General features: G+C 36.2%; 3 protein-coding genes across 4 annotated transcripts; 1 reads left to right on the forward strand and 2 right to left on the reverse strand.

The window, feature by feature from the left end:
- Positions 1-187: 187 nt before the first annotated feature.
- Positions 188-1,799, reverse strand: LOC135939630 (trypsin-3-like). Its single transcript, XM_065484104.1, has 4 exons — positions 1,705-1,799; positions 1,421-1,631; positions 617-851; positions 188-561 (listed from the first exon to the last, which is right to left on the reverse strand). Exons 1-4 carry the CDS (start codon positions 1,754-1,756, stop codon positions 277-279), a joined length of 783 nt encoding a protein of 260 aa, XP_065340176.1. The 5' UTR covers positions 1,757-1,799; the 3' UTR covers positions 188-276.
- Positions 1,800-6,167: 4,368 nt separating this feature from the next.
- Positions 6,168-14,648, forward strand: LOC135941228 (uncharacterized). The gene is made up of 16 exons (XM_065486574.1): positions 6,168-6,365; positions 6,419-6,638; positions 6,689-6,889; positions 6,939-7,106; positions 7,163-7,400; positions 7,453-7,674; positions 7,733-7,984; positions 8,040-8,209; positions 12,303-12,598; positions 12,653-12,872; positions 12,929-13,129; positions 13,189-13,356; positions 13,410-13,650; positions 13,703-13,924; positions 13,983-14,234; positions 14,291-14,648. Exons 1-16 carry the CDS (start codon positions 6,247-6,249, stop codon positions 14,464-14,466), a joined length of 3,366 nt encoding a protein of 1,121 aa, XP_065342646.1. The 5' UTR covers positions 6,168-6,246; the 3' UTR covers positions 14,467-14,648.
- A 2,658-nt stretch (positions 14,649-17,306) lies between these two features.
- Positions 17,307-27,677, reverse strand: LOC135939539 (RYamide neuropeptides-like). 2 transcript variants are annotated; one of them, XM_065484001.1, is made up of 5 exons: positions 27,533-27,677; positions 19,597-19,806; positions 18,807-18,926; positions 18,084-18,183; positions 17,307-17,619 (listed from the first exon to the last, which is right to left on the reverse strand). In XM_065484001.1, the coding sequence occupies exons 2-5, from the start codon at positions 19,784-19,786 to the stop codon at positions 17,547-17,549; spliced, it is 483 nt and encodes a 160-aa protein (XP_065340073.1). In that variant the 5' UTR covers positions 19,787-19,806; positions 27,533-27,677; the 3' UTR covers positions 17,307-17,546. The 2 variants fall into 2 exon arrangements, with proteins under 2 accessions (XP_065340073.1, XP_065340074.1); XM_065484002.1 differs by having other exon boundaries at positions 18,807-18,923; positions 27,533-27,674.
- Between the last annotated feature and the right edge of the window lie 102 nt (positions 27,678-27,779).

The raw sequence follows: 27,779 nt of genomic DNA on the forward strand, positions 1-27,779 counted from the left end.
CACAAAACTCACATTTTAATAAAATAAATTTCAAACACAGCCTGCTGATACTTTGCTCTATTAAAAAACAATAAAAATTAATTATTACTAATGCAAAGGAAATTTGTTTTAGTAAAATTGTACCCACCTTCGAAAGGTGGCAGTAAAAATCTTTTTTTTTTTTTGTAAGTCTACATTGTAGTTAATGGGTTTTATTGAGTTACACAATCCTGTTTAATAATTTCTCAAACAACTTCAGATTTATTGAAATTATTATTAATCCTCCTCGTTACAGCTTTAGACGCCAGCGATCTGCTGAATCCAGTCGCGATATCGGGGAATGTCGGCGTAAAATGCAGGATAATAATTATAGCACGGCTCGTATTGAGAGAAAAAGACGCCACGCAACTCGCCATTGTAAACCAGAGGGGCGCCAGGGTTTCTGTTAGAGCACATGCCTATTTCAGAGTTGCTAGCTCCAGCGCAGAGAATATTAGTCAAGTCTACTTCTGGATGAAAGGAGTTGCACGAGAGGAAAGATATAACGAAAATGTCCAACCTCATGATTTGGTCTACCTGATTCTGTAAATAAACACATGACACATAATTTAAAAGTGCAGCAAAGTACAAAACTTACACCTTCGCCCCAACCCGTGACAATCATCCCGGTTCCTGGATCGGATGTGGCGTCCGCAGGGGGCAGCATAACAGGCCCGATGTCAGGAGTGAATTCGATTGGAGCGCTTAGTTTCAGGAGGGCCACGTAATTGACGGGGCTGACAATCGTATCGATCACATAGGAAACCTGGCCAGTGAACGGTACATTCTTATCTACATATCCGGCTACTACGCGGATTTCTTCCCCTTGTTGTCTGAAAAATAGGAAAAGATTTTTGAACAGTTTTTTTGACACAGTTTAATTTCTTCCCTTCTACACAAGAAATATGTACTATAATGACGGTTTTAAATTATGGATCGATACAGGGTGACAATGGAAAATTATTTGAATAATTGTTGGATGCAATAAGCAGATAAAAACAATAATTATTTGTTCTACAGTTTGCAACAGTAAAAAATAAGCTTATGTTAGAGTAAAAATTCAAATTTTTGATATTTTCTCCAAAATTTCCAGCGCTTGACCATTTTGTTGGCAGATTAAAATTATTCCTCTTTTGTCGCGATCTGTCCAACGGTGTATGACACTTTTTGGGGAAACTGTGTTTTGAAATAAAATCAAATTTCAAGCAGGGAGACAGTCCTCACCATTTGAAAAGCCACTTTTCTAAAAAAATTATTCGTGTATTGGCAACAAGGATTTTCCAGGAAATCCTCTTTAATTTTGATTATTTAAAAAATATGCGTTTTTATCTAAATTATCTATAACATTGTTCTATATGTGAATTTTAGGAATTTTCCATTCAGGATAATCATGAGTACTTACGATCCGCAATAATAAGATGCAATGACGAATAGATTTGAGATGATGGCGCCTTCACACCTGAATACCCACAACTGAATATTTTCATCATTGGCGTCAATTGTGACATGCCACGGAAAATCTCCGAGAGCAACAGGAATTCCTCCATCGACCCTGTTTGATTCTCGAGGCTCAACCTCATGTGGTTGGACTTGACGTACTGCTGACGTACCACCTGTTGAAAGGAAAAATAAAGTTAACAATTTAAACCCGTTCTGGGGCGAAGAAAGTTATGAAATATTCAATACCGCAGACTAATGCAGTGCAGCAAGCCAAAACGATCACCGCTTTCCTCAGCATCTTGAGTGAATTCAATGATTAAATCCATTTGCTGCTTTTTATAATGAAATTATCTCTAGAAAAAACCGCAAAAGAATACTTTGGACTTATTTGAGATGTTAGTCTTGTTGCTACATGACCAAATCCTAAAATAATTGAATGTTGTTATAACATATCGATAAAGAAGTTGAGCTTATTTCTTTGGTGCCGACGAGAAACGCACCATTATAAAAATTTTCACTGCGATTTAATGCCCGAAATTCCTGCCTAATAGAGAAGTGGAAACGTATATAAATTCCTGGATTTTTTAATTACATCTAGGCATTTCAGGAGTTCAAATAAATCGATTTTCCAGGTATCATATTATATTGGTTTTTCGTTCTAAATTTAAAATTTAATATATAATGATAAGATGAACGATAATTTTTGGCCAGTTAATAGACAAGTGCTCATAATTTTTTGCACCACTGATATGAATTGTAAGAGAAAAACAAAGACAAGATAAAGCGTTCCTGTAATTATGATTGACAGAGTAATCAGATTAAAAACATCATATCCAACGCCTAAAATAAAACAAAAGAACAAATATGATACATATCCGGTCCAGGTGTCGGAAATTTATATTTGGCGTCGAATTTCCAGAATCTTTATACACATCACTGAAAAGGCTCTCACGTGTGACATCATTAAAATCGTAATTTTTTGCTTGAAAATTTCGTCAAAATCTAACTAGAATAAATAATTTATCTCTACACGCGAAGGATTGAGATTTTTCGCCGCCCCACAAAGGAAAAAATAAATTATCATTGGTCAAGGTTCTCTGGGGCAAATTTTCCCCCCGATTTTAATAAAATAAAATAATTTCTAATAAAAGATACGAGGATTCCGAATCTGCCTCCGTATGCCTCGTTTCGTCCTGAAAGGCTGATCGATTTTTTGCTTTCTATATAATGATATCCAAATCGTTTTTCCAAAGCATAAATATAAACTAATTAAAATATATGATAAGCAAAATGATGAGTTGGTGACAGTTGAGATGCGTAATTGTATATTGAAGTACCTGGGTGTGTACATTTAAGTTACTGTTTTGGACTTGGATCACCTCCAAGACGCAAATATAAAGTAGCGCGTCAAAACAAAAACTGGATCAATCTGCATGCTGACTGAGTCACCACTCACGGTAAGTGCATCAAGGCGAAAAATCGACTCTGTAATATTTGTGATAGGGAATCCCTTTTGACAAGTCATTTTTTGTGATAAATGACTAACACAAATATGTATTATTTTTAAGTGAGAATAAAGATGATTATTGTGAATTCAGGCAAGGCGTTTTCCTTGCCTAATCTCTGTGATCGTTCTCCTTCGAACCTAAATTGAACTTGCTATCGAAAAGCAAAGTTTGACAATGACTGGTAAATAAAGAAACGAAATAGAGTTACTCAACGGACATCAGTAAAACAATAAAATATTTTACTCCATAGTATTATATGATTTCAAACAATAAAAATTGTCTTGTTATTGAAAACCACAAGCCCTTCAAAAAGATCAAGATAGTATAAATAAATTGAAGTATAGAGCAATAATAGTTAATAGTCTTGTTATTTTTGTTCCACAGAAACGTGACGCAAAAACCACAGGTATATAAAAATCATAAGTCATAGGCGAGGAAAGGGACTCGCAGAATTAAAGTCTAAATTATAATATTTTTGTTTATTCATGCTCTAGTCAAATAAAAAAATACACAAAGCAAGAAAGGGCGAACAAAAGTAGCGAAAAATGCTAACATCACGCCACACTGAGCCGGAAATTACATTTTAATACTAATCACGCTCACTGAACACTTGCCTTAAGTGCTTCTTGTAGAGGGTGAAAAATTTGATAAGCTTATTTTTATACCAGCTCAAAAGGCTCGGCCGCTCAGTGGTTTTATTCAGGGATTTTAATCTAAAGAATATAAATTAATTTTTTAATTGATTTTAAGTGAGTGTAAACACGGAAAATAACAAATTGACTATTCTGATAATTTAATCTGATGCGTCTCAATGCAGCGGCCAATACAGGTTATTGCCCCCACTAAAATTTATCATAGTCGCCACCTCCTTGCGCCTTGTGGCGGAGAGTGATGATCATTCTGCATAGAACCGCCGAGACGGCGAGTTGTGTTTCCATTCAATAAATATATGAGTGCAAATAAATGAGTTGTGTAGTTAATGTCGAGATTGCCCCAAGTAAGTCAACTTTACATTAATTATCACTTTACGTAATTCTCCCTTGCACTCGCCCTTCTGGCAGTGGCGGAAACTCGAGGACAAGGACACAGCTACCCTGACGGCTCATTCGGCAACAGGCAGGGGTTAGCTAGTGCCCAGCTTCTGGCGACACCTAGCGGACAGTAGAAGCTAGAGAGTGCGGCAGCTCCCATCTGGAGCAACCGCAGGCTTGAACAGGCCATTCTCTCAGGCTAAGGCGCCCAATCGGCGCCGAAACACGGTCCTTTCCATTTTCCTAATCAAACCCTAGACACACGTGTCACATCAAGATGTCACGTGTAGTCTGCACGTTTACTGATAAAAAAGATTGAGAAATTTGGAACAGCAGGCGCTACCATGATCTCCGGTCGTAGTCCACTGAGCCTAGATTTAGACTCTCTATCAATAGTTAAAGTCCACAAAATAAGGATTACAGTTTATTAGATTAGAATTAGAAAACCCACGGTGTAAAACAACAAAAGTTAATAAAATATTAGTTATTGAAGATCGTAAAAAACTGTCAATAAAAATCAAGCCGTTCAAAAAGGCTGAATCACTTTGTATATGATTAGATTAAAATTAACTAAAAGATCACCAAACTGTTGGTGATTTTTGGTCCAGAGGCATGTTCCCGTGGATGAGAACACCTGATGGTTTAGAATGATAATGATAAGGAAAGGGCCTTCAGTTTTAAAGTCCAAAATTGATAAGCATGTTTTTCAAGCATTATCATCGCGATGAGTAGGACCCTACTCAGACGCACCTCCTCAAGAATATAAAACCTATTAGGTAGGGTTATGCATAACCGGCAAAAACGAATATCGATTATTTTTTCTTGAGCCTTTATGATGTCCAGAGTCCAAAGTCCAGACCATCAAATATTAATGTGTATGAATCATTTTGACAGGTTTTCAGAATATATTATATTCGAATATTTCATCCAAGCCGACTATTTTTTATTATCTTCCACAAAAAAGTGATTATTGACTGATTTTTTTAAATGTTTTTTTCCGACTGAAATCCGCGCAATCCGCAAAAGTGCTACAGTTTTTCAGCAGGGAGGATTTGCCAAACTCAAATTTAAGAAAGAGATTCTTGAAAAAAAGATAAAAAAAAGGTGTGAGAATAATTAATATTTTAATTTAAAAATACCTGCTTCTCTTGCCCAAATTTTAGTATTGCTGTTTATCTTTTAAAGGTGTTTTTCACTACTTGATTTCGATCCCGTCATCGAGATATATCCAATGGTGTGCGAATTATGAGAAAATTTCCCTTCTAGAGAAATAAACCAAATTTCCAATGAGAGGAGACTAGTTGAATAGCATGCAAAAGCCTAGGGGCCGATTTTCTCAAAATCTAAACGGCAACCTGGAATTGTTCCTAATTTTCATGTAAAGAAAAAAATGATTTTCTTTCTTTTGCTCTAAAAAGAGGTTTACTTGAACAACTACTTTATTAGCCACTATTTGATTTGGAATAGTAAAGATCGCATGAGGTGAGCAGATACTGATAAGCTATTTTGCTAAACTGGCGCCAAATTTTGAAATTATTTTAGCCAAAACAAATTATTGAATAGTACGAACTAACAATAAGAACTTGTGTTGCCTCCAGCCCCAGTCCCAACGCAGAATAGCCACTAAATGAAATATGGGCCGCGACAGCCACAAACGTGGGCCGCTTGACAGTCAAGATTAGGAAATATTGGCCGGTCTGGTCGGCCCACCGTGGTTTCGCCCGATTACCAGTCCGGGCCTGGACACTACACTGATTATTATATATATTAAATTTTGCCTCGTAACCGATCATGAAACCGATTCAATTACTGGTTACTGAGCAAAACAATCAGCGCTGGGTGATTTTTTGCGGACCCGTTTTTTGTGATTTTTTGCAGCTAGTTTCGCCCGCATTATTGGTGCCCATTAAAAATTAGATTTAAATTGTTAAAAAAATCGACAACCCATGAGTCAACAAAAAATAATAATAAAGTAATAAAGATTAATAATAATAACCAAAAGCCCGTTCCCTCTCCATAATAATATTACCATGAGCCGCAAAAAACCGCACAAAACTGGAAAATACCGCAAAAAATCACTGCACTGCAAGTTTGGGAATCTCCCAGGGAGATACCCAGCCCCGATAACAATCGATTATTTCTTTGCCGAAGCGACTATTTATGCACTTCAGTATATAAACTTAGCTGCACGAGTGGATTCATCGGCAAAACAAATATTCCTGCTGAACGAGACACTCGTGGTCGCAGCAATGGTTTTGTCCCTGCCGCTCTGGCTCAACGTGCTTTTGAGCCTTTCAGCCGTTTTTCTGGGTCTGCTCTACTACTACCTAACCTACAACTTCGATTATTGGAAGAAAAAGGGCGTCAAGTAAGATTAATGAATTAATAAATCAAATTAAACTGATTTTTTTAATATTTTAGACATGAGAAAGGTTGGCCACTGTTCGGCTCGGTCTTTACGGCCATGACCCTGAGGGAGCACAGGGTCCACTGCCTCGATAAAATCTACAAAAAATACAGCGGTGAGAGTTTCGTCGGCTATTACCAGGGAAGAGACCCGGCTCTTCTCGTCTTAGATCCTGAGCTGATCAAGAGAATTCTTGTCAAAGACTTTAGTTATTTTACCAGCCATGGCGTCAAGGTCAGTCATAAATTATTAAAAACTAAGAAATTAAAAATATTTAATTTCAGTTTCATGAGCAAAGAAACCCCATGTTGGCGAAGAGTTTGTTCGGTTTGGACGGACAGCGATGGCGAGACATGAGGAGCAAAATGGCGCCGACCTTCACCACGGGCAAAATTAAAATCATGGTGCCACACATGGCCGAGGCGGGCCGAAATTGGCTTCAGTTTTTGTCTAAAAACGTCTCCGATGAAGCGGTCGATCTGAAGGTACAATTTTTATTCACAAAAATATCATACATTCATTATGAAATATCAGGAGCTTGCGGTGACCTACACAGCCGACGCAATCGGAAGCTGCGTCTTCGGCGTGAATTACAATGCGTTCGAAAATCCGAACAATACGTTCATGAAAATGGGCAGAAGATTAGTTAGCTACGACTTTAAGAGAGGATTTAAGGCGTTTTGCGTGTTCCTTTTCCCAGAGGTGCCTTTTATAAATCAATTAATTAAATTGGTTTGATTTAACTTTATTCCGTCTAGCTCGCGAAATTTTTCGATTTGGAGTTTTTTGAAAAGAGCACGGTTGAGTTCTTCTGCAACCTACTTACGGAAATGATGGATAGCAGGAAGAAAACGGGACAGACGCGCAAAGATTTTCTGCAGTTGATGATTGAACTGAAGGAAAAAGGTTCCGTGGCTTCAGACAACGCAGAAGAAGAAAAAGAGAGCAAAGAACTCGGTGGATTAGAAGATTCCCAGCTTTCATCGGGCAAATTCGGTTAGTGCTTCAATTTGCACATGTTTGAAATCAATTAAATTATAATTTTCAGAATTTTCTGACGAGGATCTATTCGCCCAGGCGTTTGGTTTCTTCATTGCTGGATTTGAAAATTCGTCGACGCAGATTTCTCTTGCATGCTTAGAGCTGGCTGTCGAGAGCACATTGCAGCAAAGAGCACACGCCGAAATCGATCAGGTTTTGAAGGAACACGACGGAAAATTGACTGCCGAAGCGCTCAAAAAAATGGTTTACCTCGAAAGCATAGTCCAAGGTAAAAGGTTCAAGCAATAATTTAAGAACTTTTGGCTCATTTTTTCCTTATTTTAAAGAAACGCTTCGAAAATACCCGGCAACGGGAGGACTGATCCGCAGCTGCACCAAAAACTACATGATCCCCGGCACCAACGTGCGTCTCGAAAAAGGCACAATCGTCATGATTCCATCTTACTCGCTCCAAAACGATCCCAAGTACTTCCCTGACCCAGAAAGGTTTGACCCTGAACGCTTCTGTGACGAGGACGCTCACCACAAACTGCAGTACCTGTACACACCCTTTGGAGACGGACCGAGACACTGCATAGGTTTGAGAATTCAACCGCATATATAGGGCTCAACTAATAAATTTTTCGTTTATAGGAATGCGATTCACTCTGCTTCTAATCAAAACTGGCCTGGTTTCGATTTTGAGCAAATTTGAAATCTTGCCATGCAAAGAAACGGTATATCCGCCAACAATCGACCCGCTTCGCATGCCTCTGAGCGCTGTTGGTGGAGTTCGAGTGAAACTGCAAGAGCGAATAGTTAAATGAGTGTATGTGTGACACCGGGAAATTGTACTAGAAAAACGATTAAATGGTTTGCTTGATATGAGGTTGCTCTGCTGTAAATACGAAATGAATTGCGAAAGGTAAAGCATGTACTTAAAGACTTCTTGAGGACTGTGGGTTATTTTTTCAATAAAACATAAAATAAAAACTTGTGTTTTTAATTGACGTTTTGACCGTTCAACACATGCAGGGTATATTTTGTAAGATAATTTTTTTAACACGCGTAACGCAATGGTAACCTTTGTCAATAAATAAAAGGCAAATTTAATTCTTATAAAATAGTTTATTCTCTATATATCTCATTTCCATTTGTGTCCGGTGCAACATCAACCGTGACTATTAAGTAACATGTAATCTGTTTGCACAGTCACTGTACGCGTCGAAAGTACAAAAAAGGTGTATTTTGGCCAAGGACGATCAGAAGATCACACGTAGCCACCGGTCCTGGTCCAAATTCCCCTAAATCTATCTTATCAGAGATTTAGCAGAGTCTGTTTAGCATGATAATCAGCATTTCAAGAATTTTCATGATAAATAATACTTCTCCAAGAGAGCATTTTCTTTTTTTGCTCTTTTTATACCTGTCTGAAGACCGGGAAGGGCGCGCACTGCACTAGCACGAATGTTGAAACCCGGGTCCCAATAACACCGCGATCGGATTACATGGGCGCACCAGAGGCCGCACAGGGACCCAGCCCACTCAAGGGCCACTCGCCTCCGCACAGAGGACTGCATTGAAACGCTAGACATTCGTCCCGTGAAGCCAAATCACGCATGCTGGAAAGCTGCAAAGCAGCAAGTAGCGAGTCGGCGCCGGTGCGCCTCCCAGCCCGTTGGGCAATTTGAGCAATTCGAGTCACTACAAACTAACCACTTTTTGCCATCTCTGACACTGGGTAGCCAGTATTAGATCTCCCAACTGCTCAAATACCTCACATTGCTTTGACACTCCTGAGAATGCCTTAACAATGCGAGCCAACACGGGCTGGTTTCACTGCGATTAAATGATTCAATTGATTGGCAGTCTTGCCTAATTGAGGAGAGGAAACGTATATAAATTTTTACATTACATCTAGGTATTTCAGGAGCTCAAATAAATCGATTTTCCAGGTATATTGATTTTTTATAAAAATTTAAAATTTAATGTGTAATGATAAGATGAAGGACAATTTTTGACCAGTAAATAGAGAAGTGCTCAAAATTTTTGCACCACTGATATGAATTCTGAGAGAAAAACAAAGACAAGATAAAGCGTTCCTGTAATTATGATTGACAGAGCAATCCGAAAAAAATAAAAGACTTCCTCAATGTTAAAATCATTATATCCCACGCCTTATATAAAATAAAATATCAAATATGATACATATCCGATTCAGAGGTGTTGGAAATTTATATTTGGCGTCGAATTTCCAGACTCTATATACACATCACTGAGAAGGCTCTCACGTGTGACATAATTAAAGACATGAATTTTTGCTTGAAAATGTCGTCAAAATCTAACTAGAATTTAAATAATTTATCTATCTGCACGCGAAGGATTGAGATTTTCGCCTGCCCACAAAGGAAAAAATAGATTATCAGTGGTCAAGGTTCTCTGGGGCAAATTTTTCCCTGATTTTAACCAGGCAAATTTCTTGTAAAAGATACAGGGATTCCGAATCTGTCTCCTATGCATACCTCGTTTCATCCTGAATTTTTTGCTTTCTATAATGATGTCCACATTGTTGGTCCTCAATGAAAATTCAACGCAAATTGACACAAGATATAAATAATTTGAATATTTGATAAGCTAACATGCAAAATGTATGAGTTGATGACAGTTAAGACGCGTAATTGTATATTGAAGTACCTTTTGGTATGTACCTTTAAGTTACAGTTTTGGACTTGGATCACCTCCAAGACGCAATTATAAAGTAGCGCGTCAAAACAAAAACTGGATCAATCTGCATGCTGTCTGAGTCACCACTAACGGTAAGCGCATCAAGGCGAAAAATGGACTCTGTAATATTTGTGATAAGGAGTATACTGCGCGCGCAGTATGTTTCAGGCCAGACGTTTTAATTGCGTATAATCTGTGATCGTTCTCCTTCGAACCTAAATTGAACTTGCTATCAAAAACAAAGTTTGGCAATGATTGGTAAGTAAAGAAATGAAAATAAAGTTACACAAGAGACATCACTAAAACAGTAAAATATTTTACTCTACTATTACATAGTTCCTAACAAATTATATTTTGTCTTTTTATTGAGAGCCATAAGCCCTTGAAAAGGATCAAATCGTTGATAAGATAATACTATAAATAAATAAAAGTATAGACCAATTAGGACCGTGCTATTTTTGCTCCACAGAAACGTGACTAAAAAACCACAGACATATTACAATGACAAGACATATGTGAGGAACGGGGCTTGCAGAATTGACGTCTAAATTATTATAATTTTTTATTCTATTCCTGCTCTATAGACAAATACAATAAAATAAATTTAAATAAAAATATTATACAAAGCAGGAAAGGGTGAACAGTACTAGCGAAAAAATGCTGAATCGATTCATCACTAACAATAAGTAATATCACGCCGCACTGACGAGCCGCAAATTATAACACTACTTAATCAAGTTCACTGAACACTTACTTTTGCAATAAGGGGGAGAAAATTAGATAAGCATTTTTATACATTTGAATACCAGATCGCACAGTGGTTTTATAGGGGGATTTTATTCTAAAGAATAATATAAATTAAATTTATTTTCCTAGATTACTAATTTTTCAGCAAACCTAAGTAAGCAAAGTCAAATGGAGTGTAACACGGAAAATAACGAATAAATGAATTGACAATTTAATCTGAGTCACTTTTCTCATGCGTCAAAGTGTAATCTGCACGGTAACTGATAAAAAAGATTGAGAAATTTGGAACAGGTGTTACCATGATCTCCGATCGTAGTCCATACTGAGCCTAAATTTAAACTCTCAATCAATAGTTAAAGTCCACCAAATAAGGATTACAGTTTGTTAGATTAGAATTAGAAAAACCACGGCGTAAAACTACAAAAGTTTATACTCATCTTTTATTTAATAAAATATTAGTTATTTAAGATCGTAAAAAAAACTGTCAATAGAATTTAAGCCGTTCAAAAATGCTGAATCACTATATGATTAGATAAAAATTAACTACAAGATCACCAAACTGTTGGGGATTTTTGGTCCAGAGGAAAGTTCACCTAATGGTTTAGAATGATATGAAAAATAATAATAAGGAAAAGGGGCTTGCAGTTTTAAAGTCCGAATTTGATAAGCTTAGTTGATAATCTTGTTTTTCAAGCATTATCATCGTGATGAGTAGGATCCTACTCACACCTCCAAAAATATAAAACCTATTCGTTAGGGTTGTACATAACCGGCAAAACCGATTATTTTTTCTTGAGCCTTTATGATGTCCGGACCTTCATATGAGTGCGAAGCATTTTGACAGATTTTAAAAATATAATTTTTTCGAATATTTCATCCAAGCCGACTTTTTTATAATCTTCCATAAGTGATTATTGACTGATTTTTATTACGTGTTTTTCTTCCGTTGAAATCCGCGCAACAGGGAGGTTTAAAAAGTATAATTTAGCAAAGAGATTCTTTAAAAATAAAAAAAAACAGGTGAGATAATTAATAATTCAATAAAAAATACTTGCTTCTCTATACTTGCCCAAATTTTAGATTTTTTTTTTATCTTTTAAAGGTTTGTAAATGGTTTTTTCAGTACCTTCGTCGCGAATGGTGTGCAAATTTTGAGAAAATTTCCCTTTTGGCGAAATATATCTTAATTTTCAATAAGAGAAGACTGATTAGCATGAAGCCAAAGAGCCGATTTTAAAAAAAAATTAAACAGCAACCTGGAATTTTTCTCCAATTTTCAGGTGAAGAAAAAAAGGTTTTTTATTCTTTTGCTGTTTACTTGAACAACAAATTTAAGAGCAATATATGATTTGGAATGGTAAAGATCGCATGAGGTGAGCAAATACTGATAAGCTATTTTGCTAAAAGTAAAGAAAAGGATGAGACACTACACCGATTATTTTAAAGATTATATTTTGCCTGGTAACCGATCATAAAAGCGATTCAATTACTGAGTATAACAATCGATTATTTCTTTGCCAAGTCGATTATTTATGTACATCCCTATATATACTTAGCTGCGCACGAGTGGATTCATTGGCAAAACAAATATTCCTGCTGAACGACACACTCGTGGTTGCAGCAATGGTTTTGTCCCTGCCGCTCTGGCTCAACGTGCTTTTGAGTCTTTCAGCCGTTTTTCTGGGTCTGCTCTACTACTACCTCACCTACAACTTCGACTATTGGAAGAAAAAGGGTGTCAAGTAAGATCATAAATTAATTAATCAAATTAAACTGATTTTTTATTTTTTTTTCAGATATGAGAAAGGCTGGCCACTATTCGGCTCGCTGTTTACGGCCATGACCCTGAGGGAGCACAGGGTCCAATGCCTCGATAATATCTACAAAAAATACAGCGGTGAGAGTTTCGTCGGCTATTACCAGGGAAGAGACCCGGCTCTTCTCATCTTAGATCCTGAGCTGATCAAGAGAATTCTTGTCAAAGACTTTAGTTATTTTACCAGCCATGGGATTGAGGTTAGTATACAAAATTGTTAAAATAGCGGAAATTAATTTAATTTTTTTTATTGCAGTTTCATGAAAAAACCAACCCCATGTTGGCGAAGAGTCTGTTCGCTTTGGACGGACAGCGATGGCGAGACATGAGGAGCAAAATGGCGCCGACCTTCACCACGGGCAAAATGAAAATCATGGTGCCACACATGGTCGAGGTGGGCCAAAATTGGCTTCAGTTTTTGTCTAAAAACGTCTCCGATGAAGCGGTCGATCTGAAGGTAAATTATTTTATTTAAAAATTATACATTTTATTATAGTATTCATTCTGGAATATCAGGAACTTGCAGTGACCTACACTGCCGACGCAATCGGAAGCTGCGTCTTCGGCGTGAATTACAATGCGTTCGAAAATCCGAACAATACTTTCATGACAATGGGCAGAAGACTAGTTAGCTACGACTTTAAGAGAGGAATTAAGGCGATTTGCGTGATCTTTTTCCCAGAGGTGGATTATAAATGAATTAATAAATTTATTTGATTTAATTTTTTTCCATCTAGCTCGCGAATTTTTTGGATTTTGAATTTTTTGAAAAGAGCATGGTTGATTTCTTCTGCAACCTACTTACGGAAATGATGGATAGCAGGAAGAAATCGGGACAGACGCGCAAAGATTTTCTGCAGTTGATGATTGAACTGAAGGAAAAAGGTTCAGTGGCCTCAGACAACGCAGAAGAAGAAAAAGAGAGCAAAGAATTAGGCGGATCATTTGAAGATTCCCAGCTTTCATCGGGCAAATTCGGTTTGTGCTTCAATTTGCATATGTTTGAAATCAATTAAATTACAATTTTCAGAATTTTCTGACGAGGATCTATTCGCTCAGGCGATTGGTTTCTTCGTTGCTGGATTTGAAAATTCGTCGACGCAGATTTCTCTTGCATGCTTAGAGCTGGCTGTCGAGAGCACATTGCAGCACCGAGCCCACGCCGAAATCGATCAGGTTTTGAAGGAACATGACGGAAAATTGACTGCCGACGCGCTCAAAAAAATGGTTTACCTCGAAAGCATAGTAGAAGGTAAAAGGTTTAAGCAATAATTTATGATCTTGTTGCTCACCTTTTTCTTATTTTAAAGAAACGCTTCGAAAATATCCGCCAACGGGAGGACTGGTCCGCAGTTGCACCAAAAACTACCTGATCCCCGGCACCAACGTGCGCCTCGAAAAAGGCACAATCATCATGATTCCATCTTACTCGATCCAAAACGATCCCAAGTACTTCCCTGACCCTGAGAGGTTTGACCCTGAACGCTTCTGTGACGAGGACGCTCACCGCAAACTGCAGTACCTGTACACTCCCTTTGGAGACGGACCGAGACATTGCATAGGTTTGAGAATTCAACCATTTTTTATTAATATAATTAATGAAATTTGGCATTTTTAGGAATGCGATTCACTCTGCTTCTCATCAAAACTGGCCTGGTTTCGATTTTGAGCAAATTTGAAATTTTGCCATGCAAAGAAACGGTATATCCGCCAAAAATCGACCCGGTCCGCATGCCTCTGAGCGCTGTTGGTGGAGTTCGAGTGAAACTGCAAGAGCGAAAAGTTAATAACTGACTCATTGTGAGTGTGACACCGGGAAATTGTACTAGAAAAACGATTAAATGGTTTGCTTGATATGAGGTTGCTCTTCTGTAAAATGAATACGAAATGAATTGCACAGCATGTACTTACGGACTACCTGAGAAAAATATTGGACTGCGGGGTATTTTTTTTTAATAAAAATAAAATAAAAACTTTTCAATTGACGTTTTGACCGTTCAACACATGCAGGATATATTTTGTATAATAATTTATTAAAAATTTGTAATGCATTACTGTTGTCAATTGATAAAAGTCAAATTTATTTCCTTAAAATATTTTTTTATTTCTCATTTTCATTTGTGTGCGGTGCAACATCAACCGCGACTAATAAGTACGTGTAATCTGTTTGTACAGTCACTGTACGCGGTGAAAGTACAAAAAATGTGTATTTTGGACAAGGACGATCAGAAGATCACACGTAGCCACCGGTCCTGGTCCAAATTCCCTTAAATCTATCTTATCAGATATTTAACAGAGCCTGCTCAGCATGATCATCAGCATTACAAGAATTTTCGAAAAAAATTATTATTATTTCTCTGTTAGCGAATTTTTTATAGAAAATTAATGATTATTTTCCGGTCGACATCATATTTAAAGTGATATTTTCCTGTAATACACTGAGCTTTTAATTTTTCGGCACGTACAGAACAATAACTCCCTATTTTCAATGCACGTCTCTTATTTCAAACAGAGCTTTGCTTATTGTTTATTGTTTCCATTCCGTAATTCGGATGGCTGATTAGAAATTTGGGATGGTTTGGGATTCCCTGAACGAGCCCACGGAGAGAGGGAGAGATTATATGAGTTATAAATTTCACGTTCTATTGCTTCACACTTGTTTTCAATTTATGATTCGGTCCAAATCGAATTTTCGTCTCTTCTTTCAAAGGCTCGTTTCCCGGCTTATCCAGATCACATTTTAATCAAAATATTAAATTTCCGTTATTTCTAAAACTGTCATTAAACGAGGAAATCGTTTTTAAATGGCTTTTTTTAGCCGGAAATTTTCAATTTAAGAAATTTTGAGCCTGCGTGGCAACTCTAAATACACATTCGAACTTTAGATTTACAGCAATGAGTATTATATCTGACACTTCAAACTGCTACGGAACAATGATTTCAAATCAGAAGCTTTACGACCTTTGCGACCATCGCTCTTATCTTGATTAATTTTAAGTCGGTAAAAATAGACCATATATTTGACGCACCGATTGAATCAAAGAATCCATTCAAATAAAGAATAATTTGAAAATTTAAAGATATTTTTTTTTATTTAGAAAATAAGAATCTCAACGTGCATGAATTATTGCAAATTAATATGAATGTACGACACGCTTCAAGTTTATTAATTTAATTTTAATTCTTTAATTTAAATCGCACTAATCCTTCATTTTATCTTGATCAAATGTTTTTTATCCTCAGGTTAAAGTATTTTTTTATAATTTAAGAAAAATAATTTAGTTGAAACAATCCTTTAAATTGTTTATGCATCACCTTTAAATTCTATGACAATTTTCCAAAGATTTGCAGCAGAATTACTCCTAATAGGGTTCACGGTTCACCTGTTCTGCGAATTTGCAGAGAATTCAAGAGCTGCTGGCGCACTACTTCCAAATTATGGAAGTTTGAAGTTTTATATTTCTACGGCAAGCAGTTTTAACGCTTAATTTGAATTATCAGCACCGTAGATTTTAGTGCTTTTAATCTATAACATTATCCTCTGGTGTCTCTGATTGCTAAATATTTTCATCGATTGGTTTCGAAGAAATCGAGCAGACAACTAAGGTGAAATTTTTTAGATAAGAGAAATTGTGGTCTCGTGTTTTTGGCCTTTGAGATTAGATTTGATATCTGTTTTCCGTTGAAGCACAAATAATGCGGTCCTAAAATGATTAAAAAAATTATTTGCTAAAATTTTGGTTTGCTAAGATTTTTATTAATACAAAATTAGCTCCGTTCAGTTTTGCAGGTAAATTTTTAACTAATGCACCACATTTCAGCATTTTATTCGGTATTTTTTTTTAATTATTTTCAGATAGACATATTGATTAAAATATAATTTTGGGGAAAATAATTATTCAGCACTTGTCTTAGTTATTCTTTTAATAAATCGACTTGGATCAAAGTTACTCACAAACGGCGAACAATATCAAAGAAAGTACCATCCAATTCAGTAATTGTAATTGCGATAAAGAGGAAACTTTTAAAGTGGATTGATTGTTAGACTAAAAAAAATTCCTTTTTGTGATTCGCTTGCGTTCCATTAACCTTTGTCGCGTTAATATCACTATGGCGCTCTAAATTAATTTATAATAAATATTTTTCTCACGTCACAGGGTAGTTAATGAGAATTATCAGAATTGTTGGCTACAGTAAGAAGTTCATCAAGGGGTTAGTTTTAACAATTTGTTTCACAAAAGAGAGCCTTGCACCTTGCTACTAATTATATTCCAATTTGGCCACTTTGTGTGGAAACTTTTTGATCTAAAATTAGATATTGCAGGTAGGGAGACAGTCCTCGTCACCACTAATTGATAAGCATGCAAACTTTGCAGCAACTTTTTCGTAAAAATTTAATTAAATCCTCAGGGATAAATTTATGCATTGGAAACAATAAATTTCCGGGTTTTTGCAGAATTAATCCTCTTTGAACGTGATAAAGAGAAAACACCTTCAAACTATCAGCGATAATTTTGCTCATTGTCAAGGTGAAAGACGACGAGAGATAAAATAACCGTGGCATGGTTTAACTGCTGCGTTTATCAATTTTGATAATTTAACTGATTAAAAGGGATTGAAGAAAAGTCGGCAGGTTGGTAACATTGCTAGATTATATATTTCAGTGAAAGCATAATTTCTTGATTTTATTGCAGATTCGAGTTTGAATTGTACACAGAGAGAGAAGTTAGCTACAATAATGCGATCTGTACACTGTCGGTTCGAAACATGCATTTACTTTGACGTGTGTGTAAGAATATAAGTGTCCCAGCCTCAAATAATGATACACAAAATTAAATCATCGATTTCACGGAAGATGCAGCGCGGAGGCCGAACTACTCGTCGGAGCTCTCTTCGCTGCCCTCCTTGGCCGCCGCCTCCGCCGCGCTCCAACCTGACTCCTCACTCCTGAAAATTAACGTGAATATTTTTATATTTCTTTGAAGTAATCATCTAGATTACAATGTCAATAATTTCATGATTCTCTGATGTTGAAATACATATAGGACGCTAACACTTGTGATTTTAAGTATGTTACATCATAAGATTATTAGGCAAGCAAGTTAATTTATTATTTTAAAGTCGAAAAAAAAATTGTTAAATTTAATACACTATATTGAAATACACAAAAATTATTTAGAAAACAAATTTTTAATTATAAAAATATTAGATACAAAATTTTATTTATTATAAATTTTATTTAAACGTCTTTTAAAAATATGTTTAATAAATTATGTATAATTATTATTTATATAAAATAATACTTTACATAAATAGTTTTACACAACAAACTCTACTTAATGCAAAGAAAATCTTGATCTAGTACGTTTTTTATTTATTTTAAATTTGAATATTTAAAAGAAGATTTTGACCTTTGTAAACAGTGGTAGAGGTGGTTCATTCCAGAATACTTGCAGACGAGGAATTGCGATTCGGCGGCGGGCGACTCAGTCAGCAGCGGATAAAACTCTTCTGTGAAGCAAATTCATTAATTAATTGTTTCAACTTTCAACGAGAAAAAAGTCTTTTAACCCGAGCGAAAAACACGTGTGTGTTGCTTGCTAGCTGCATATTAAATAACTGGCACTCGCTCGGCGAAAATAATTGGCTTAATTGCTCTTTTTATGTCTTGTTCAAGAGTGTGCAGACTTTCAACTTAATTCACGACGAGACTCGGAAACAGTTTTTCTCGCCGTATAAGATAAATTGAATTTGCTCTAGTGCTTATCTTTCTGAAGTTTGGTTGATTTTTCAATTTTCATCTTTGAGTCCTTTTAAAACACTTGAAGGTTTTTTTGTAGAGAAACACTGATAGAGCTTTTATTTAATGATGATATTTATTTCGTTCAACGAACCAAAATATTTTTTTTAAAAATAATTTTGCATTGGTTTTACTGTTCCAAAGTGTTTTTTAATATAAAATAAATTTAACATTTAAAATCATTACATTGGACAAGAAAAAATACAAAAAATATCTCTGCGTTAACTAAAAATAAATATTTTGTTCCAAGAAGTAATCTAAAACTTGGCAATAATTCAGACATACATTTTGCTCTGCTTGTGTTTTTCCCCCGAAAAGAATTTTACCGACTGACCTTTGGATTGCGCGGGCGGAGATCTTTTGCCGTAGCGACTGTTGATGAAGAATTTATCCGCCCTGGGCTGCACGTTTCCCTTGGGCCGGCCGCCGCTCCACAGACGAGCCATGTTGCCTGCTACGCACACGCTCTTGTTACTTATTATATCGCCGGAATTCCGCAAACTTTTAATTAAACCGTCTGCTCAACATGGTTTTGCGGACCAAATTGATGACGATTTAAAAATAAATAAGAATAACTTTATCTTGCTTAAATAATATGACTTTAAAGGGGATGAAAAAGTTTCTTGTCCTTTAATTTTGGGAAATTTTTATGAAAATCTTAATTTATTTCGACTTTCAATTTGCCTCCGTCATCTGCTTGGAAAAATTATTAAAATATGGCTAATTTTTAGACCAATTGAAAGAAAACATGTTTTAAAACTTTTAAAATTAATTTTTTATAGGCAGTGAAAGTTTTATTAATTTGATTAATTTATTTTTTTAATTAAGTCGTCCTGGTCCCGGCAAAATTGCGTAACTTTCAACAACCAAACGCGAATTTCCTTGTTGCAAGAAAAGGTCAACAATCAATTCGACAATGAAAATTTGGGTGTTTGTTGAACGTTGCGCAATTTTGCCGGGACCAGGACGAAGTGCTACATTAAAGGACCTTTTAACACTTAAATATTTGAATTCTTTTGAAATTGTGTCAAAAAATCTCTTAATTCCATAGAGACTCAAATTAAAAAGGCTCTAAAGGAAGGCATCGTAGAATTTCATCGAAATTTTAGATTATTTCTACAGACCCATAGGACCGGGAATGCGTTTCCCGTATCGCGAGTTGGTGAAGAAGAGCTGCTTGGCGTCCGCCGCGTTCTGTCTGCCGTAGCGCGTGAACGTCCGGAACTGCTGGTGTTGCTGCTGATCGCCGGACGCCTCGGACACCACCACCACAGACACCACCACCAACACCCACCACGACAGCACCAACCGCATCTTCGCTCTTCAAACTGCAACTAGAAAATTACAGCATCTTGAGAATTAGATTTAAAAAAATTATTTTGAAATATAAAAATACAGAGTTAAATAAATAAAAATATTTAATCGTCGAATAAAATTAACTTCAAATTTAAATTGAAAATCCCTTTTGCAAATATTTTTTTTTAATATTTTTAATCTAACAACAATTGGTCGATTATACTCATTGTTGGCCGTGGATTTTTGACACCTTAATTACGTTTTGTGAAAAAAGCTCGCAATCACCTCAATAATAAGATCAAGTTACAGATTTCGTGGATTTTCTTTTAAGTTTCTGCAACAAATACATTTTTCCTTTTTTTTTAAAGAGGAATGATAATGCAAAAGCCTGGAAAAAGCTTGTTGCCAATGCATAAACTCATCCCTAAGGATTCAATTAAAGCCAAATTGACCTAAGAAGCACTGTATTTTTTTGAAAAAATTGGCTGGAAAGTTGCCGTGCTTTTCAAATGGTAACGGCTGTCTCTTTACTTGAAATCCGATTTTATTTCAAAACCAAGAGTTTCTCCAAAAAGTGGCATACACCGTTGGACAGATCTCGACGAGAGGAATCGAAATATGCCAAGAAAATATGTTCAAGCACTGTAAATTTTGGAGAAACTTAGCAAAATTTGAATTTTTACTGTCGGAAGGTCCATTTTTATTATTGCAAATTGTTGAACAAATTGTTTATCGGCCAATTGTTTAAGGCATCCAACAATTCAAATAATTTTCAATTGTTGCCCAGTATCATTCCACTTCAAATTTATTTATTTTTTAATGCGTTGCTTAAGAGGAAATTTTTTTAAATCTATATATTTGGAATTGCAGACACACATTAACTTCAATGAACAGGACCATCTCCTTGCAGTATCTTTAAAACTTTTTACGAGTTTTCTTCTATTTCTGTTTGTGCTCTGCAAAGGTAGGAAAATGCAAAAAATCAATTATGTCACCATCAGCAAGCATCATATATGTATATAGTCTTTATGTGTCTTTGGCTCTTAGTCGCGGTCGTCCGTGTCCTGTCCTTTGACGGATTGTGACTTATTCCGCTCTAATTGCCGCTAATCGAGAGACCCTTCAAAGAGAGCACTTTCCTCCTTTGCAGCATCTTTCCCGCCAGCCGCTTCTGCACATCTAAACGTGAATGACGACCTAATTATGCTTGCACAAAACCGCAAACGGGATAGGCAATGCGCACAACATATCTGTCCAACCGGTTGCATAGCTCTAAATCTTTATTTGGCGCAAAAATTCCATGTATAAATTTTAAATTTCTCTAATTATTCAAATAAACCACTTCTTCCATGATTATTTATAAGGTTAATTGATTGAGTAATGCCGAAGGAGCAAACGTTTATAGATATGATAGAAATTTGAGGTGCATGTAGTTATAAAAAAAATAAGAAAAATTAGTTTATTAAATATTTTAAATATAAATTCGAGTGCAAAATGTTTTATCATAAGTATTTCTTTATTAAAGTAATTACAAAATTGTGTTTATAATGCGTCTAGGCAGTAAAATAAAAAATGTAAGGAATATTTGCAAATTTGGTAAAGTTTTGATGGCAGATCCTGACAATGAGTTCTTTAATAAATTTGAATTTTAATCGAGGAAAAATCTATTACTGATTTTTATAGATGTTTGTAAACTCTTTTTTAAAATATAAATATTAATGGTTAAAACATTTACTAACAATGTCAGAGTTGAAGCTTAAAAAATTGTTGTTATTTGAGCACCAGAACCTTTAGAATTGATTTGTACTAAAAAAAGAGAATCTGCATCACGCAAACAAATTAACCAAAAGACCATTTTATGAAATATCCATTAAATAATTTCCTTTCTAAATAAACTTTCATTGAAGTAAGGAAAAGTAAAAGAATTTGAATCCGTGGCAAAAAAAATCGATAACATTGGAAAGGGCAGGTGCAAACTGCAAACAGCGATTAATCATGTATGATCAGGTGTTAAATTAATTTTTTTCTCCCCGTTCTCTGTGTGTACGCTTGCTCCTTGCTTGCGGTGACAGACATCAGTCTTCTTCTCGGATCGGAGGTGCAGCAATTCTCGCTTGTTTGCACCTGGGGTGACGGGCCAAAGAGCAGGCTGTAAAAATTAATGGCGTCTCTCTCGTCGCCGCGTTGATTTTAATCCGTCTGTTTGCGCACGGGCCGACTCGATTACACGCGGCTTTCCCAGCGGCAAACATTTGTCCTCCTGCTAATGCACTCCCCCGCGCTGCAGATCAAATGTGCCATTTCATCTCTTCTCGGCCAGCCGCGCCGGAAGGGCAATTAATTTATATCTCCATCAGCCGAAACCGAAACCGAAGCCGACGACGACGACACCGCCGCCGCGATTCTCTCATTTTTTGGTCGCGAAGGAGACATTGAAACTCACTCAAAAAGCACAAATGAAATCTAGATTAGTCTACAAGCTCGATGACACGGACTTTTTTGCCCCCTTGATCTTAAAGCAGCAATTTTTTTTACCAATTTCTTGCGCAGGAAATGAATTTGTAGCGGTTGCTCCCACTCCTTTTTCATTTTTAGTCTAGGGTATTGTTATTAATGATTGTTAGAAATTCGTTAATGCAACAGAGAGAGAGATTTTGAATTTAAATTAGTTTTCGCCGGACACACGAGCCAACAAGTCGCATCTTAAAGTGGAATGATACTGGGCAACAATAGAAATTTATTTAAATTGTTGGATGCCTTAAACAATTGATCGATAAACAATTTGTTCAACAATTTGCAATAATTAAAAAGGACCTTCCTACAGTAAAAATTCAAATTTTGCCAATTTTCTCCAAAATTTACAGTTCTCGAACATATTTTCTTGGCATATTCCAATTCCTCTCGTCGAGATCTGTCCAACGGTGTATGCCACTTATTGGGCAAACTCTTGGTTTTGAAATTAAATCGGATTTCAAGTAAGGAGACAGCCATTACCATTTGAAAAGCACGCTAACTTTCCAGCCAATTTTCTCAAAAAATGACAGTGCTTCTTAGGTCAATTTAGGCTTTAACTGAATCCTAAGGGATGAGTTTATTCATTGGCAACAAGCATTTTCCAGGCTTTTCCAGTATCATTCCTCTTTAAGAGTTCCGAGCGTTTAATTGTGAAGGACCCGGCTCAATCGGGTAAATTCTTTTCTTATTTAAATTGTTCTTCAAGTCAATTCTCTTAAATTGATAATCCTAAAGTCGAATATCAATTCTGTTTAAAGGTCTGTAGCGGTACAACAACGCGGTGCTGCTTTTTGTTGGACACCAACAATTGTCGGCGGTTTGAATTATTGTAATTTTGCATTATTGTTTAACAGCAGTAGAAAGATGATTTTAAAATAAGAATTCAGTTTTCGTCCGTCAGCCACACGGTGCTGACGTGATTCGTTTAATTGAGCAGAACCCGATTCAAAGGGGTGAGTCCAACAGTCAGTTAGAAAAAAGAATTTGTAACTCATTATTGAAAAACAATTTCAGTTCTTGTACTTTATTAAGTGTCCGATCGGATTTCCTACTGTAACCAAATTCGTCAATCTGAATTCATCGGTCTTCATCATTTTCATCCCTCTTCATTCCCCAAAAATTTATTCCATTTTCCCGTGTAAAAATCTAAAATTTGCGGTCGGAGTGGTCAAATTTTCCTCTACTCTGCCGACTTTTTCTATCAAACTGCAATTTTTCTGCCTCAATTTCTCCAATTTTTTATATCCAGATTAACAAAATTATTTAAAACTGAGGTGCAAACATTTCCTGCGTGAAACTGGTTAAAACTAATTTTTTACAACCCTGATTTGAACATTTTACAGTTTTTAAAATAAATTTGTAATTTAATTTCAAACCACTGTAATAACGGCATTTCACGCGGCTTGGAAGCTGATTCTGGCTCATGTAATCCGATTAACGCAGCCAATTTTTCCATTTTTATTCAGCGATGTTGAACATTACTTCAGCGTCCCACGCGGAGCATGATTCCAATTTTCAATTCAAATAGGCTTTCTGACATTTTTCCTCTCCATTCAATTTACTTCTCTCATAAATAAAAAATGATGCTCTCCATTAAGAACTTTGTGACGCGCGCGTGTCCTTCGCAGAAAAACAAACATTAATCCAGTTTTTCCGGGTCAAAGTAAGAAGGGCGAGCGGCTTCTTTGGGATTTCACTCTCTCTGACACTCCTACAAAAAATTAGGTCGCAAAAAGAGCAAAAGAAACAAATTTTAAAATATAATTTTCTATTCTGTATTCAGGAGCTAAAATTGTTGTCCTGAATTTTTTTCCTTTGCGGTAAACCTGGCATCAAACTACCTGCCTTTGCAGTGGTGAAGCTTGAAATAAATTGAAATTAATTTGAGGCTCAAAACGAGGCCTGCATTTATTCCCATCTCTATAATTAAAATTAATTCAGCTCCATGCTGCATAACAGTGCACACGGTGTTTCGATTTGTTGTTGAAAAGTGGCGAATCGAATTAATTGAAAATAATGACCAGCCGGTGCAGTGTAATTACGTGCACATTAAATTACGCGTTAATTACACGAGGAAAACGAGTTTCGTGCTGCCGGCAGCGGCCGAGAAAAGAGCCTTTTTAATTTGCCATTGTGTTTCTGCGGTGTCTTTTGAGAAGAGAGACAGAGATTTAATGGCGGATGATAATGCTCGCCTCATCGGCCGTTAATTAAAAGCCAAAGAGCGCACTTAACTGCCCACCTACCTGGCCTCCCACCCGCGACTGCTATGCACTTTTAATTACACGCACAAACGCCCTTTGTTTCAGGTGGCTTTATCGATTAATCGCGGCGTGAAACGTAAATATTTCTGTCATAAAACACGCCAAATGATCGTTTTAATTTGGTTTCGAACCGTAAAATTGTACAGTAGAATTTTTAATAACTATTTATTATCTGTTGGGTTTGAAAAGAATAAATAATTTTATTTCCAATGGAATTTTCCTCAGTTTTCTTTCAATTTACTGATGGATAATTTTAACCTTGATTTAATATATCATCTAAAAATAGGGAAAAGAGCTTAAATTTTCCTATTCCAATCTACATGAAAATTGGCTCCAAAGTTTCAAAAAATGTTAATTATTAGAAAAAACCAAGAAAATCGTTCTGATTTAACTATTGACAAGTGAAGAGAATAGAAATTCGCCCTGGTAGCGGCAAAATCGCGCAACTTTCAACAACCAAACGCAAGTTTCCATGTTGCAAGAAAGGGCCAACAATCAATTTGAGAATGAAAATTTAATTGTTTGTTGAAATTTGTGCAATTTTACCGCGACTTTTAACTATTGCTCAATTCAACAAACGATAGAGCCTAACAATTAAATAAATTTAAAGGTTACGTCTTTTAAATATTTTATTCATATATGTAGTTAAAACAGTTAGAAAAATAATTTTAAAGCAAATTTTGGTGATGAAAATTCGGATCAAAGCTGGGTGTAAGGCTAAAGGACACTTTTTCGTAAAAGTAATTGTTGATTGATATTCAGGAGACATATTTGGTTCTTTCTCTTGCTTAAAATAACTGCTTGGCAAAAAATCTAGCCTAAATTCATATTTTATCGGCTTTTAAGAAGTTATAAAAGAAATTTAATAGCAATTTTTAACAATTTTTGTGTGACTATAGAACATAATTTATTCCCAAGAGTTTCTGTCATCTCTTCCTGTCTTTTATTTTAGGCTTTTGAACGGGAAAATCTGTAGCCAATAGCTTTAAATCCTTTCGTTTCGCATTTCAAAGAAGCTTGATCACAACTTTGTGTTCCCCACCGATATCCGCTCAAAGAGAATCGCCAATGGAGCGGAGACCACGCTCAAAGTAAATAAAAAGCATCGTGCGTAATGATGGAGAAGAGCTGAAAATTATATCCGAAAAGGAGGCTCGTGTATTAACTTTTAAAAGGTAAAAAAATGATTACGCTTTGTTTAAATTTACATTGCGTAAAGGCTCATAGAAAAGCTATTATGTTTTCAATATTGTTGCGCAACACGAAGCAAATTAATATATCATGCAAGTGAAAGATCAAAACCTCGACTGAACTTTCTCTAATTGATCAATTGCGAAAGCAGAGAATTAATTTCTCGTTTGCGCCCATTATTGAATCTTTCGAAACTGCGCGAAACCCTAACAATGAACGGAAACCCGCAAGTCGAAGGCAAGTTGCAAATCGTTATTTGAAGCAGCTCCCTGGCAATGGCAACTATTCCGATCGCACTGAAGTTTCGCAAGGAAAAAAATATCAACAGCGCGTCCTTTGTTGCGTCGAGCGCTCAATTTGAATGTTAATCACGGCGTGCTATAGCAGCTTTGAGCCGCGACGGAGCTTTGTAACACACTCGCTGGTGTTGCCGGTTTTCAGAAACAACACACTGCTTCGAAATGAGGCCACTTTACACTCCCAAAAAAAGGCGAGAATTTTCAATGCAGTTATTTTCTTTCGATCTGATTCAGAAAATATAAAACAGATTTAGGAGATCTGAATTTTAAAAGATTGTTCGCGTGCGTGTTACATTTTTTTTGTTAGAAATTTAAATTGATTTTTTTAAAAGATTAAAATAGGATTTTGCATGGTTTTTCCTTAATATGGACCAAAAGATAAAACGCACTCAACATTTTGAGTTGATTTTTATGATTCTACGGGAGAAATACTATTTTTAGAGATGGTTTGCAAGCCGAATGAGACCTCTTTTTCCTATTTGTGCTATTTCGGAGCTAAGAAAATTTAACATTAAAGGCTTTAAGGTTTCAGAATAATGGTTAAGGTCAAATAAATCGGGAATTTCCTTATTTAGTCTGAAACTTTTCTCAAGATCCTCAGAAGCCAGACAATTATTTTTTTAAATAGCATTCAATTTTTACTGGTAAAATTGGTTAACTCTCTGATTTTGATTACAAAACCAACAAGATTGAAAAATCACACGACTAAATAAAAGAAAATTGAGTGATTTTGAGCTGATTTATTTTATGAACTCTGGCAATGGTTAAATACAACCAGAATTCTACATACGGACCATTTTCTTTTCTTGAACCAACAGATTAAAAAAAGAATCCTAAAATAAATCTTTAATGCAACATACGGCAATTTAGTCTACGTGTTTTTAATTAAAGCATTTTCAGGCCTCAAAATGCAACGAAAATGTGAAATTTAACGTGGCCCAAAGCCATCTATGTAAATTTAGCGTTCGTTTAAATTTAAATCTGAATACACTGAAAATATATTCCAGGTGGATTGACAAAGGGCATCATTTGAAATTCATATAATGACTACAAATAGCATTAAACAAAATTTTTATATTCAATATTTTTATCAACAATTTGCAATAATCAAGTCAGGGAAGAGTATAAAAGGTAAATTTCCGTTTTGACGAATTTTTCGGAAAAATTTAGTTTGATTTTGATTCATCGGTGCGTGTAAATGGTCAATTTTGCTACTAGAGTGAAACAGATTACAATTTTACAGTAAGGAGTCATCGCTCACCCTTGATAGGAATACAAACTTTCAGGTGTTGCTGATTTTCTCTTCCCAAGGTAAATTTTTCTATAATGAGATCCTCTTTAAACTCCCAACTGACTAAACCCGGTTGTCAGTTAAGTTTTAATCAAAGGGAAGAGAAGATTCCTTATTCGAACAATTCCCTAGGTTAGCAGGCAATTCCAGGAAGAAGCCGAAGATGACTTACTTTGAAAAAGAAAATTGATCGGAAAATACTCACGGAGGAGGCTGCTGGCAGGCTGGTCGGTCAGCGCGTCGCGTCTCTGGCAGCTGCGGCGGGTCTAGCGGTCGGAGGGCGCGCGTCCAGATTTTTAAGCGTGCGTCGGCATGCGCCCCTAACAGGTGGGCGTCGCGTGCGCCGCATCCCCAGGGCGCCACCGCGCGGCGCGCACCCCTCGCGTCCGATATCTTTCTTCTCTCCCTCAGCATCAATCGGCGGCGTGAGTGTGAGTGGGCACACCTGCGGC

The sequence above is a fragment of the Cloeon dipterum genome, chromosome 3, assembly GCF_949628265.1.
Source record: "Cloeon dipterum chromosome 3, ieCloDipt1.1, whole genome shotgun sequence".
NCBI classification, from domain to species: domain Eukaryota; kingdom Metazoa; phylum Arthropoda; class Insecta; order Ephemeroptera; family Baetidae; genus Cloeon; species Cloeon dipterum.